The 14,663-nt window shown below is 38.9% G+C and overlaps 3 protein-coding genes across 5 annotated transcripts in view; 1 reads left to right on the forward strand and 2 right to left on the reverse strand.

The window, feature by feature from the left end:
* LOC131885723 (uncharacterized) overlaps positions 1 to 143 on the forward strand; it is a gene marked incomplete in the record, with an annotated part of 1,402 nt that extends 1,259 nt beyond the window's left edge. Inside the window, 1 exon segment of the mRNA XM_059233861.1 lies at positions 16 to 143. Coding sequence (XP_059089844.1) covers positions 16 to 111 — 96 coding nt within the window.
* The window catches only part of LOC131885716 (N-acetylgalactosamine-6-sulfatase-like), a 42,728-nt gene extending 37,056 nt beyond the window's left edge, over positions 1 to 5,672 (reverse strand). The window contains exon 1 of one of the 2 annotated variants that reach the window (XM_059233849.1): positions 5,507 to 5,672. In XM_059233849.1, the coding sequence (XP_059089832.1) occupies positions 5,507 to 5,629 (123 nt within the window). In that variant the 5' untranslated portion in view covers positions 5,630 to 5,672. The remainder of the gene's footprint in view (positions 1 to 5,506) is intronic. The other variant, XM_059233852.1, reaches the window with a different exon arrangement.
* Positions 5,673 to 9,965: 4,293 nt separating this feature from the next.
* On the reverse strand, positions 9,966 to 12,423 carry LOC131885023 (uncharacterized). 2 transcript variants are annotated; one of them, XR_009373778.1, is made up of 2 exons: positions 10,639 to 12,423; positions 9,966 to 10,360 (listed from the first exon to the last, which is right to left on the reverse strand). XR_009373778.1 is itself a non-coding variant. In XM_059232947.1 (2 exons), exons 1-2 carry the CDS (start codon positions 11,070 to 11,072, stop codon positions 10,342 to 10,344), a joined length of 453 nt encoding a protein of 150 aa, XP_059088930.1. In that variant the 5' UTR covers positions 11,073 to 12,411; the 3' UTR covers positions 9,966 to 10,341. The 2 variants fall into 2 exon arrangements, 1 of the variants encoding a protein (XP_059088930.1); XM_059232947.1 differs by having other exon boundaries at positions 10,639 to 12,411.
* Between the last annotated feature and the right edge of the window lie 2,240 nt (positions 12,424 to 14,663).

Consider the following 14,663-nt stretch of genomic DNA (forward strand, 5'->3'; position numbering starts at 1 on the left):
GCCTTCAACAATCCTTTTTCCAACTCCAAACTTCGGAGCTTATTAGATGGCGCTGACTCGAATGAGAGTGGCCAAAGTTCCAACAAACTTGCTGCATTTCTGTCGCGTTGAAATTGAAATAGAGATCATGACCTGAGACTATACTTGATGGAAATTGTGAAGGTCATGTTTCTTGACCATCATTTCGAACGACAACTCTGTAGAGTCCTCTAACTCAAATTACTAGAGGAGTGGGTAAAATAATCGACGCTTTTTATTATCGGGTTGATAGGATATACAAAGATAAGCTGTTCTTATGACAACTTGGCTTCATTTCAGACCTTGGAAGTTGTTTCTAGACGGATAGAACCCCTTCGTTGGTGAAGGTGGGCACTCAATTGGCAACTTTGTTTCTTCGTCACTTTTTGTTTCAGCTTTAGGGCTAATCAAATCTCACTTCTTGAAACTGTTGAACCAGCACGGTGCCATGAAAACGTGTGCTCTTCCGATCTCTCAAGATTCTCCCCTACACGACGCTCTTCAACAGCGTCAGTTTACCAGCTTTGGCATAAGTCTTGATGGCCTTGAGTTGGTGCGACGTGGCAAGAAATAAAAATCTTACCCGGCGTCCACAGTGCTTAAAATGTTGTCAAGTAATTTTCAACTATGCTCTCAAACCTTTTAAAGCTGTTTTTTGATATCAGTAAATCAAGAACAACAAGTTTTGTTTTATGAAAGAAGCCGGCTGCCGAAAAAAGAAAAACATAAAATCTTACCTAAACCTTACATAACGGCGGATCTGACAAAAGTATGCAACATGAAAATCATCAAATTTACTAGTTACACTTACAATTCAAACTGTCACAAGTTGAATGGCCTAGTCTTCGTGAAAATTGGCCACAAAATGCGCTGATGGCCACTTGGCAATAATTAACTAATTGAGGTCATCAAATATATTTTCGATCAAAGGCACTCTAAAGTCTTGTTTTTGTCACCTTGTGTCATATAAAATTACAGGGTGACAACTATGTTTTAGGGCATCCAAAAGTAGCTTCAAATGCAACTCCATCATTCAAATTTCCCGTCATATGCAAAAAGGATATCATCCAGTTACCTCTAATTGTTGTTTATGTTGACTTTGTGATTTGTATAGTGTCTACATTTGTCGCAAAATAGAAAAACGTGAGGCCATCATAAAACTTTTTAAGGAAGGCCACAGTTGCAGGAAGATCGCAAAGACTTTGGAAGTCATGAAAGTGTCAAAATCAACTGTGTCATATACTATTAAAAGGTTCAAACAGTTCAACAGTGTTGAGAACAGGCCAAAATCTGGTCGTCCCAGGTCGGTGAGGACACCAAAACTAGTAAAAACCACTAGAATGAAAATTTGTCGAAACAGCAAGAGGTCCATTCGACAAATGGCTCGCCAGGCAGGTGTGAACCGGGAAGGTATGCAAAAGGTGGTCAAAGAGGACTTGCACATGACTGCGTACAATATGCAAAAGAGACAGATCTTGAGTTCAACTGCTATCCAGAAGAGATTCTCCAGAGCAAGAAAACTCAAGAAGTGGTTTCAAGAGGGCACGGACATTTCTGTGATTTGGACAGATGAAAAGCTTTTCACTGTGGAAGCTGCTTTCAACAGTCAAAATGATCGGATTTTGGCCAGGAACATTCAGAGTGTTCCTGTGAAAGAGAGAACAGTATTCAGGCGGCAAAAACCAGCATCTGTAATGGTGTGGGCTGGTGTAACTGATTGCGGCAAGAAAACCTCTTTGGTCTTCATTCCAGAGGGTATTAAAGTTAACCAGCTCATTTACTTGGACATGTTAGCCTCTAAGGTGCTTCCCTGGATCCAGGCTCAACAATTTCCTACTGTTTCCAGCAGGATGGTGCACCCTCCCACACAGCAAAACTCGTTCAGAGCTGGTGCAAGGACAAATTTGAGCACTTTTGAGACAAGACAATGTGGCCTCCTTCCTCTCCAGATCTCAATGTGATCAACTTTTGTACTTAGTCGAAACTGGAGAGGAAGGTTCGGGTACGGTTGTACAAAAACATTGAAGATCTCAAGGCAGCCTTATTGAAAGAATGGGAAAATGTTGACGAGGAAAACATACGTGCTTCTTGTACTGCAGCGCGAAAATGTGTGAAGGCTGTAATTTCTGCCAGAGGTGGATTCGTCGAATAAACTTAATGTGAATTCTAGCAGGGTATATATTTAATGACTTAACATAACAGAGTCACCTCTGAAATCTCAATAGATGAAGAGTTAAAGCCGTTTCAAAGTGCCCCAAGTCATTGTTGTCACCCTGTAACTCAAAAAAGATATTAGGTCATTTAAAACACATTGAAGATGCATATTGTGGAATGAAATAGAATTATGGTATTTAAAATTTTTGGGCAGTTGACTGCATCAATTTCATGAAAATCAATGCCAATCGTGGCAAGAACTTAATATCAAATGTACACCAAGCTCTTTTAGTTACGTTTCAAATAGAAAAACTAAGCGCGAAATAGAATATTTCATTTTTTTGAGCCAACAATAATGTAGAATCAGTGGGACAATTTGAATTTCATTTCCAAAATCTTTATTTCTAAGGTGTTTGACTTGATATACCACTTTTTAAATCTTAAATTGCATCTTTCAAGAAAAGAGTATAATTCATATGAGAATGTGAGATCGAAAATGCAAGTAATATGTTAATTAATCATGACCAAGGTACTGGAAGGGTATTCGTCGGCTGGTTTTATCAAAAAATGGACCATTCAATTTGTACTAGATAAATAGCTGCTTTATGTATGCTTTTCACTGTCGATCCCACTAAGAAATCTGGTGTTTTTAAAATTCTTTACTTTTTGTCTGATGATTTGTGTTTTAAGTGATACGTTATACACTTTTGAGCGACAATCTAGTTTTTTAAATGAATCAGGAAATGTTCCTCTTGCTTACAAATCTAGCTGTGCCAGGTTTAATGTCATACACCACGATCAGAACTGAGTGATGAAGTGAGTGAGTGGTTAGAGTAACAAGAAGCTCAACATGGCGACAAATAATGCCCATCACTGCTCATCAAACATTTGCTGATCGAAGAATCCATCGGTGGGTCAAATTTTCGTTTGACTGTAGCAAAAGCGAGTTTCAAGATAAATCCAAAGGGGACACGTTTTCACCATTACTTGTTCTTTATCGAGTCCACTGTCTCCAAACTCGAGTTTGGCAAATTATTGCAACATACGTTTTGCCACTAATTACTCGTACGCGATGCGGAAGTCTTCATTCATAACAAAAATCAAACAGACGGATTTTGATAGAATCATTGAGTATGATACTTCAATGAATTCCCTTGCTGGGTTTTCGATCATTTGAATGCTTATGTTTAGGACTGTGGGGCAGATTTTCTTTATTGTGCTCGACAGTGAGATGCCGTCCATACGTTTTGATTGTTAGGCTGATTTGGCTGAGACATAGTAACAAGACGAAAGCAATAGCCGATACGTACAATTTTGAAATCTGGATATACTCCAGATACCTTCCCGAAATCAGATTCTATATCCGGATAGTTCCACTAACGGAATTATGTTTTTTCTGGTGGACTATGATACAGTGGAAATGATTACTACTGACTCTAATGAGTGCCTGCAACACTCAATATTAATCCTTAAACAAACTGCATATAGAAATAAGCTTAAGAAATATGCTTCTTGCTGTTTTGTCCTATTGGCTTGATAAATCTTGTTCTTTTACTTTTGTAAATGTCGAATTATTCAAGTAGATTTGTTGAGTAAACATCAGGATGAAATTCAAGATCTTCAACACTTCTTTGTCCCTCCCAAAAAGTAACTATATCCGAATTCTGCACCTTAAGTTGGTTCTTAAAGCCTAAGCAATTTATAAAACAAGACACAGGTTTCAATATGTGTGCCTCAAAAAGTCAAAACAACTTGAATTTCGAATTTATATTTGGAGGAAAAAGCATGGCTTCAAAGTGCAAAAAGCGTTTCACAGCTTTTTTGTAGACATCCTTACCGCCACTGTGAATGGATTCACAGTAGTTCAAGACGAGAAATTTATTCATTTTACTTAACTTTTATTGTAAAATAAGTTAAGATAACGTGAAAATCAGTTTAAAAATATTCTTTGAAAAAGTGTGTAGCTACTGTATGCCGGTTATTCAAGTTCTTTTGAGGTTTTACAAGTCAAAGATAGGATAAATGTTCTTTTGACAGGCTTATTCCTCATTTTGTTAAGAAATTTATCCATTTTGCCGTACATTAATCCAAAGTGGTTATTGATGTTGTACAGACTCATAACTAGGCTCCTACACAATATGTCGTTTTCATGTCGAGCAGATTTTGGAGAAGTTGGAGCTGGACTGTGTCATTGGAAAGAAAACCGGTTAGTGAATCCCCTCGAATTTCTGCTAGACATACGAACAAGCTAGTCTTCAAGATATTTTTTTCAGTTTCAGTTCATGCTTTGAAAGGTTCTGAAGTCTGAATCTATGATAAACTAAATGAGTTTCTGAAGGAATATTACCAAATGACAAAGAATGCTAAAAATATATTGAAGCTCCGGGAAAGATGTAATATTCGCCATTTTTCGGTTATCTAGAGTTGCAAACAACGGAATAAATCATTTTGTCAAAGTGTTGGTCGAAATATGTTGAAACTTGATTTTGCCTCAAAACCTATTTTTCTTACCCCTAGTGATAATGCATTGCAATTCAGTTATGTAAAAGTACTGCAATCTGCAAAGTAGATGTATTTTTCCGAGAAGGATCATCAGATCGCATAAAGAGCACGTTACCATAGCCATAGTCCTATTTTACACCATAACGAGTTCGTTGAAATGCGCTTGAATATCTTTGAAAACATTAGTGTAAACCAGGGGCAATTTGAGATCGTCATCAATTGATAATTACTTGATTCATACCTTTCTAAGGTTAAAGACGCGGAAATACCGAGAGCTTATCATGGTCGTCGCCAAGGATGAAACTAGCCTCACTACACAAAAAAACCTGTCGAGCACGAAAGCTGCATCGGACATTAAGAGGAATACGTGTTTTGTCAAGTTTCAATCACAATACGATCATTTGCAACAAAAACTTGACTCAGACTTAGATATTCTTCATATCAAATCTAAGGGATTGTGTGATTAATTAATGGAACTAAACATGTACCAGAGAACGAACGACTCGTCAATGTTCAGGGACAAAGTTTGAGAGTGATCTGACTTTTCTTCTCTCATTCAATGCGAGAGAAACAAAACAGATTTTCAACACTCTTTTGAGGGAAATGCCCGATTGAAATGCGCCAAGAAAATTAGTTGTCACAACCTTCAGCCATATCTTAAACTCTGGTTCTCATCTGATTAAACTTTAAAAGATTCTAGTGCGAGCTTTGATTTGTCAAAATATCTAAGTTCTGCGCACGAAAGGAAATGACTCCTGTGGCCTATTCGGGTTGCAATTAATTCATATATCATCCTCGACCACGAGAACAAAAACAATCCTTAAGTACTTACATCGTCCAAGTTTAGTAAGATAAAATTCGGTAGCTTAGTCGCACTATTTACACAAAAACAAAATAAAAAGAATATTACACTGGTCACAAGACCTCGGTAATTGTTTTGTCTCTTGAAGGACATGACGATCACAACTAGTCCACAAAACCTGAACTATGAGACAACAACATCTTGAACAAAATGTGAACGCTATGTGAATGTTTGTGTACGTAATACACGATCGGCCAGCCTACAAAGAGTGCGACCAAGACGTTAAGACGTCATGCACGTCCTGATTTTCCGTCATCGACGAGGTTTGTATTTCCAATAGCTTTCTCTCATACCGGGTGTCCAATTATATTCTCTACCCCAGGGGCTCCTAACCTGGACTCCGCAAAACAATTTTTAGGGGTCCGCAGAGCCCTACATAAAATTTGTTAAATCTATGAAATTTTATCTTTAAGTCATTCTTTTAAAAGAAGAACAGAAAAGGATGTGGGTACCCGGCCCTCCAGTTGACTTGCATTATTTTTTACTTTTTGAATAATAATCTGAAACAAAACCGACTCACGAAAAGGGTTTTGAACAACGAAAAAGCTAAGCAATTCGCCTCAAAGCAAGAGGTACAAATCCGTTATTAAACCAAATATTTTATAAAACATGACTTGACTTGGGAAATCTTTTAAGTATCGGTCAAAATCCCGTAGTCCTTAGCAAAAACATCAACTCTATGTGTGAAGCAGAGAGTACGAGGCATTGCAAACCTCCAGTCACAACAAAAAATAGCGCCTGATCAGAGGCGAGTTTTTTAAACCCTCGTACCTCTGGGTTAAGGCCTAGACGTTAACCAGAATGAACATCTGCTTAGCACTTAGGCGAGTGTATTTTCATACCGATTAACGTCCATCCCCTGACTCAGAGGTAAGAGCTTTAAAAAGCAGGCCTCAGGAATCCATTCCTGACAGAAACGACTGAAGTTAGAGAAGACTTCTTAGACCAAAAAAATCATGCAAAAGAGATCGAAACTGAGAGGTCTTGGTGCTTTCCACTACTCTAAAAACAGTCTTGGACCATCCCATCTAATTGTCTCAGAACAATATAAACTTGCCATGCATGTTCCAATGCATACTCTCCTCGTTGAGTTGAAGCGAGATCGGATTTTTTCAAACGTTCAATGCTCTGACTGGGACTGGGACTCGTTTATTCCAATGATATGACCCGAGGTGATTTTGAAGGCGATTTTCTTTTATTTTTTGAAAAAAAGGTATTTTTACCAACCTGCCCGAATTTCGCACACTAAGGGCCTTATGTAACCGCCTCTTGCTAAATATTTGCCTTTCAATCAGATTAAACGAAATTAAAAAGCTCCAGCCATAAAGTTACTTGAGTATTTAGGCTGGTTAAAACAATGAAGTCCCTCAAAAATTCGTTGTGAATTCTAGGCGTTGATCCATTAGAATTAGTCAGACATGGACAAGACTTGGTTCAAAATTCCGGATCGAACCAGGATTCAGCGACTTACAGTATTTCTTGTCGAAAGTGATAGCTTTTACGAACGACAGAAAGGTACCAAAATCGAGAAAATCAAGTTTCGGTTCTCATTGACCAGTCCTAAGCTCGCACAAATGGGAAGTGGTTGTTGCCCGCATTTCTTCACAAGAAAGCGTTTGATCTTCAAGTGGATGCAACTTTTACTAACAGAGCCATTTCATTTGTAGCGCCAGATTTTTCCATCAAAATCAACCGCGTTCGAAACTGGTTGCTTTAATCCCATGAAGGGCAAAAATAATTGATGAAGGGTGGTTCCTGTTCGCGTATCGAAACCCGGTTTGGCTCTCCAAGGCCAGAGACAAAAAGAGAGGCCATCTCGTCGATTCGCTGAATACGCAAACTCGACTCACTAAAGCTACTTTCCGTCCGATGGTGATCTATTGTAGATGGTAGTTGTCAGTTGCCCAATCCTAAGGGCGTTATCAATAGACAGCGGATTCACATGTTCTTTTTGATGATAGAATATGCATGCTTTTTAATACATAATCATTTATTTTTATTGAACCATGTAAAAGAATGTATCATATATTTTCTAGCGTTATTATCTCAATAGGTACCTCTGTGTAATGTTTCATATATTTTTGACCAACACACAGAGTGCCATTGACATACGTCCCAAAACCTCTCTCAGCCAAAATATACTCATACGCGTATGTCGACCAGACGCATTTCCCACTACCCAATGATCAGTTCATACGGCTAGAATTCAGTTTGTGGCTTTAAGTATACTAATCATCATTGCGAATAAGGAACACAAGTTACGTCACAGAATGAAATTTCAAGCAAGCGCTTTTTTCCAGCGACACCCAAATATTGGTTTCGGCCTTAATTTTTCCCGAAAGGGCTCAGGTCAATCAGTAGCTTTAAGCCTGTACTTTGTCTTATTGCAAAAAATTGAACCAATCGACCGACCTTTGTTTTGTTTAAGTGCTCGCTCACGATGGTCATTTGAAAGTTTGAAAATGTGTGGAATACCACACATAAATAAGCAACAGATCTTGAATCCGAAACAAACACCAAACCGCCCCCTATCAAATACCATATGGTACAAAAAATCCCCCAATCGAGAGGAAGGATAGGGATATTGTTTTTGAAGTCAAGGTCGTAGATAAGTCTTGAATTCACGATATAATTTATGGTCGAGATTAGCTCAACAGCCACTTAAGACAGGTTTTTATCAACATCGGTTGGATCGTTACCCGAAACTTGTTCACTTGTTCTGGTTTACTTGCGTTGAGAAGTTTTCTCTCGTTCTTTTGTCATCTGATCTAATGAAACGGATGCATCGACCACCAATGTCTTTTTGCACCCTATGACAAACTCGGTGCATGCTTGTGAAAACATTAGTAGCATGTAAAAGGGCTTTGAGACCAATTCATTTTTTTAATTGCTGGGGGGGGGGGGCTGGGTAATAATAACAAAATTATCAAAATCATCACAATTTTAATAAATTATTTTTCATTACAATTCAAATGAATGAATTGCTTAAAATGTGGTGAGGGATTTGGGACCATTTCAACCTGGATATGGTTCACTTTCAGACTTTGATTTCAACCATCCTCAGGTTTGCTTTTAATTTTTGAAAATTGTTAAAAAACGGTTCTTTTTGTGCCGGTAAAATGGTATTTCACTCGAATAAAACTCCGTTTCACACGTATGAATTCGTCAATCTCGTTCAACGAGATCTCCGTTGGCAGTACGTGTAAGGGCTTCCTATCTATAATGAAAGTCGTTCAACGAGACAGATGAATCCAGCACCATAATATCTCAAAAAGAAAAATGCTTTAAACTTGAAAAATGATGCAAGGAAATATTTTTTTTGTTTTGTTATTTGTTTGTTACGCGATCATTCCCGAAGGTGAGATAATAGTTGATGTTGGCTGTGACGACAAAGTGGGAATATTCCTCAATTGGGACATCCAAAAACAGATGGCAGGCCGAGCGAGAGAGCTGCCATCTGATTTTGGGTGTCCCAATTGAGGGATATTCACGCTTTGTCGTCACAGCCCAAATTCATCATTACCTCACGACCCCTGGTTCGCCCATTTAAGCGTGTGGGAAATTGCAAGAAATAGTTTAGGGAATGACAACATCTCAGAATTTCATCACAGAATTAAAAAAGAAGATGTTGATAATATCAGCCAAATTATCAAGGATTCTAGCAAGCCAATGGAAGAAATGGAATCAATGGTCAAAGAATAAGGTATGAAATGTTTTATTTGTGAATTACTATTTCAACCTAGTGAGAAAGCTGTTAAAGACCATTGTCATTTTTCTAGGAAATTTAGAGTTTATGCTCACAATCATTGCAATCTTAAATACTGTTTGAAAAATATTTGTGTAAAAGTAGTCTCACATAGTTTTAGGGGTTATGATAAATCAATTTTATTGCAAATGAATTATTTTTCTGAAGTTAAATGTTTTCCACTGATTGAAAACAGTGGAATATTCACTCGGATTACCTCAATTGATGGTGATCATGTTAAATTTCAATTCATAGATTCATTAATGCAGCTTTCTCAACCATTAGAAATGTACTAGAAATATAGAAATTTGATTAAATATTTTTTTTGAACTGTGATGATAATGAGAATTCTTTTTCTTTACCCAGCCTCCCATTCATTAGAATAGTTAGATTGCTCCCAGAGCCCCTTTTATATACTACAAACATTTCCTACTTTAATGGATAAAAGGGTACTTTTTATAAAGAATGAGGTAACCGGTCATCCTTGGATAGTTTGGATCACTGATAATCAAGGCAAAAGGCCCAAAACAGACTTCAGATCTTCTAAATCTTTTCTTGAATGCACCTACGACCTACCACTGACTTCTTTGGACAATATAGCAATCTAACCGCTGCTTGACGCAGTCCATAAAGCGTTTTGGCTTTCTCCTTGGAACTGTTTTTGTTTCTTCCTTTTCATGTTGCGATGGTCAAGGTTTGTTGAAGATTACGCCAGGCTTTGAGAGCAAACGAAATGGATCTGGAATTTGCCGGGCATACATTCGCTTTATCGCTAGCTCGTTTCGATTAAAGAAAACGGGATATAGGTTATTTAGGAAGGGGTCAAGTTCAAAATTTCCAAAGGGCCTTGACCTAGTGCAACTCCTCGCTTTTCCAAGGCAATAATGAGCGAGTGGTTAAACTGCATTTGAAGGGAATTGAACTTTATTCTCTAGGTTGGACGATTCCATTATTTTGACACATGAGGAGGAGTCGAATCATAACATCGACATTTTTGTTGGTTTTTTGTGTACACGGTACACAAACCAGGCATCTTCATTATCACATCCACTAGGATTGATCACAGAGCGTCCATAAACCTGGAAATAATAGAAGAAGCAAAACTGAAGTTGATGGGATTCAATCACCTCGAAGTAGCAACTGGTGCAGGAATTACTTTCCATATTCACATGACGCTTTTCATTGCAAAATGTGTCAGTTTGGCAATTCTGCGTCTGTCTTCGCGTCGTTCTCGGGAATGTGAATTTGTACTGCCCCCTATCAAAAAGCTTCTTAAAAAGTGGTCCACCAAAGGTTATTACGAAACGTAGAACCACAACGTGCAACCACAAAAGTGTGTCGAAGAAAGTTCACTCACTTGGACATCCGATCAGATGCGTCGGCTATCAACCTCAACACCTTGGACACATATTGAATTGGGATCGGCCGATCGTACACTCTAGGTGAAGACCGTCTGGGATGACGCCACCTTCGTTTGGCTCCATATCTGGCGGCTGGTTCTTTCACATTCATGTATCTGCCTGCTTCCTGTTGAGGCTCCATCATGTCTTTGGCCTCTTTCTCCTCTTCCTTGGGCTTCACTTTGGACAGATCTGGGAATTGGAGCAAGACAAACCAGGCTAAACTGCTCGACAGGAAATTGACTAAGTTCTGTCCCACGTGGATCACCACATTGTTGGGATCGAAAATCCCCACGCGAATGGCATCAGAGTCAAACTCTGGGAGTATATTGGCCAGGCAATTGCCACTACAAATGAATACGAATATTGCCAATTTGGCGGAGATCTTCATGGTGAGACACTGGACTGACTATCCGACAAGGACGGGGGACACGCTTGTCTGTAGTATAAAGTAAGAGAAGACAATGACCAATTCTGGTACTCTCTCAACACATGCTTGTGCATAAGTGGAGATCGACGTGGAAACTGCCAATCGATCTATACCAATGACACCAGTGAGAGCGTCAGTAGTACATGTGCGGGAGTGCATGAGTGGACGGACTGCGTGCGGTGGTTGGTTGGATGGTTCATCGGTTGATTGCTTGGTGAAAAGGTGGTTTCTCGGACGTAAGAAACCGATAGGAATTATCGCTGGAGACGGAATCGTCTCAAATAAAACAAGGGTAGCCGGCTTCTTCTAAATGTAGCAATGCAGTATTTGTTCACGCCCCATGAGAAGAGGAAGAAAAAAAGAAGAAGAAAAAAAAACCACTGAACGAGCGTGTTAGAACTTCTGATTTGTAACGCTATATTCGTTCACGTTCTTGCTGAGTTGTAAGAATTTGCTGGCAATCGGATGGTTCCGAATGGCTTCTTGGACATCCTCGTCGTTCCTACGTTTCCATTCCGTGTACTCGTCCATGGTTTTATGGCGGAATAAATGCTGCTCGTTGAACGCTTGCCGCCGAGAATTGAACTTGGGATGTCGACTGCACCAATAACGACAAAAGTTGGGTGGTTTCAGCCAGGGTGTGACGTCATCCCACTCCAAGTCACTGGGGGATAACGGTTCGATGGTGGGCGGGGGTGGACAGGGCGGTGTCAAAATGTCAGCGGTCCAATGGGCCGGCAATTTCTTGGCTTGCACGATGCTCATTTGGACGTTGAAACGATAGTTGACCCAATCAGACTCGTGGTTTTTCTTCCAAATTCTCAGGGCCTCTTCTTGGCCGCGATGCCGATTTTTTCGTTTACATCTTCGTTTGTGCCCAAAGTAGAAGATGGTAGCCCGAATGTAGTAGAAGGCGTTCAAGACAAACCATCCGGTTAGAACAATCACCAATAAACCTGAGATCACGGCAGTTATGAAAACGGTGGAGGGGATCACTTCCGGCATTGTTGTTCTACTGACGAGGGACCAGATTTCGAGGGGGATTGGACCACTCAAATGACTCATGTTGTGGATTGGGAAAGTTCTCATGAATAAGTAAAGGACGATCGATTCTTTGACCACCTCGAAAGCTCATCATGTAAGTAGGTCTCAGTTGACCTGATCGTTTCAATGAAAGGAGGTCAACGAAAGAATCGGCGTTATCGGATGAAGCTAAAAGTTCCTATGGAAGACTTTTAGATTGAGAGGCATCTCATAAATCTTGTCCTTTGTATGGGCATAAATGTCCAAGCTTTAAAAAAAAATGTTAAGTGTTATTGAAACCATATTCCAATACATGGCTTTAATGTATGTTGTTTAAGCCATGTATAAGGACCTTTTCATTCTATTCTCCCTGTTCTCGTTGCGGACAAACAAACGGAAAAACACAAGAATACGCTCTAAGATGCCTGACCTATTCCAATACCACAAATACACCAGCAACCTTTCTGAGGGACCTTTCAAATCCTGTTGGGGCATTGAACCGGGATAAGGTGATAAGTTGATAAAGACATGATGATTACTAGACCTCGAAAACTAAAGTTGCCTCGTTAGCCGAAATGATTTTTATAAATTTGAGAAAACACGAAAAAAAGTTGTCAAAATCTAAAATGTTGTGAAAATGTGCCAAAAGGTGTGAATAAGCAAAAACAATTGTTACAATGGGAAAAAGGTTGTTTTGAATCCCTTTCAGCCTCTTGGTTGCATTTTAACTTGTTACAAAAGCTAAGCACCCAACTGTATTTACTAAAGCTATTGAGTTTACAAGAAGGTAACTTTTTTCTTGCATTTTTTTCTTGCAAATTAGGTTATTTTTAAACTGAGGCAAATTTCATGGTAAAAAATTGACTGATTTAAATGCTGAAGGTGCTTTTGCTGACTAAAAAATTTTGGGGTAGATCAAACCCATGACGTAAAATGCAGCTCAACTATAAGCTTTCTTTTTTGCAGACTTTCCAAGCCAAATCAAGGAAATTGAATTTGAAATTTAGATTCGTTGGTAGACTAAATATTATATAAAGTTGAATTGGCAACACCTTGACACATCATAATTTTTCAATTTAATCATACCATGGATTACATTCTTTGCAGTGGTTAGTAAAGCCAGTGAAAACCGAAACCAATAAAAATTGACAAAAAAAGGTTCTGGCTGAGGATTTAATCCTTCATCTGATCATGTTGCACAGAAGTAAATAAAAAGGTTCCAAACAAGGAACACGTTAAAAAGAAAGCAGGTAAGGACCCAAATGACAACAAAAGGGCAAAAGTGTCCTAAATTGTGAAAAATAGTAAGAAAAAAGTCGATAAAGAATCGAGGAAGAGGGAAAATGAAAATTGAAAAATTAAAAATTGTTTTTTTCGGCCAAAAAGGCAAAACAAGTTAAAAAGTTTTTTTCTAGTGTTAATGTGTGTTTCGAGGTCTTTTTATTACCTTCACTGTATCATAAATACACGAATGACCTCCCAAAAAATGGCTATGAGTCATCAGTTAGCTGCTACTTAAAGGACCCATATAGGGATAAATAGGGATGTTACACTTGAAATATACCAGGGATTTTTTCATCGTCATCGTTTTCCACTACATTTTACTTAAAAAACATGCGGTAAGCTTAGAAAAAGTTGTTTTGAGGTTAGTCACCAAAAACTTGTGACACTGCTTTTTCGGGTACTATTTGTTGAAAATGATGATTGCAGAAGCGTTGGGCGTTATCAACCATACAAAATAAAGTAAAATGATTATTTACATGTCATTACTGTTTGAATTTTTCCCATAGAGGCTTTGAAAGATTTCCTAGAAGAGTTGATGGCTTATTCATTGTGTTTGTCCACACCTAGACGAAGCAAAGGGCACTTCCTCCCTTCGCTCAATGAAAAGGACTATACGTACGCCCTGTATGTAGAGGTGGTTTAGGATAAACTTGATGATTTTTTATAATTTGTCCATACTTTTTTCGAAATGGGCTGAAATTCTCCATCATAGGTTTGTCAGCATGTGTTCAACCTGGAATATGGAATTCCTGGGTTTGGGGCCCACCACTTGAGGACAATGGAAAGTACGTAAACCTTGGCAATTGCACTTACGTACATAGATTCATACAATTTACACGGCATACTCACATTGGCTTTACTACCGCTCAGGCGAAGACGGAAAATTGTCAGAAAATCTGGTCTCTGAAGAAATGCGCATCGGCATCTCTTTTCCATCTGCTCAGCATCCAAGATACAAAGCATCAAATTGGTTTGTTTGAAGCTTATCTTTGATGTTGGATATTCCCCCTTCGGAGATGAATCACTCTCTTGAGAGTCATCCATTTCATTTACCAGCAATCTTTCATCAACCTATCACTCCATCATGATGCAGTCAATCGCTTCGTCTGAATCGTGTTCCACTTTAGTACTCACGCAGACCGGCAGAGGACCCTGTCTACTCACTCCCTTCCTTCCTACAATCGCCCTCTAGCGGGGAGGTATACATATTCTCCCGCCAAAGTGAGCCTGAAAGATCGTTTCGTT

Source organism: Tigriopus californicus, chromosome 8 (genome assembly GCF_007210705.1).
Source record: "Tigriopus californicus strain San Diego chromosome 8, Tcal_SD_v2.1, whole genome shotgun sequence".
NCBI lineage: Eukaryota > Metazoa > Arthropoda > Copepoda > Harpacticoida > Harpacticidae > Tigriopus > Tigriopus californicus.

Excerpts from the sequence above, each read along its gene's own strand:
- LOC131885023 (XM_059232947.1), bottom strand. The coding sequence starts at position 11,072 with ATGAAGATCTCCGCCAAATTGGCAATATTCGTATTCATTTGTAGTGGC.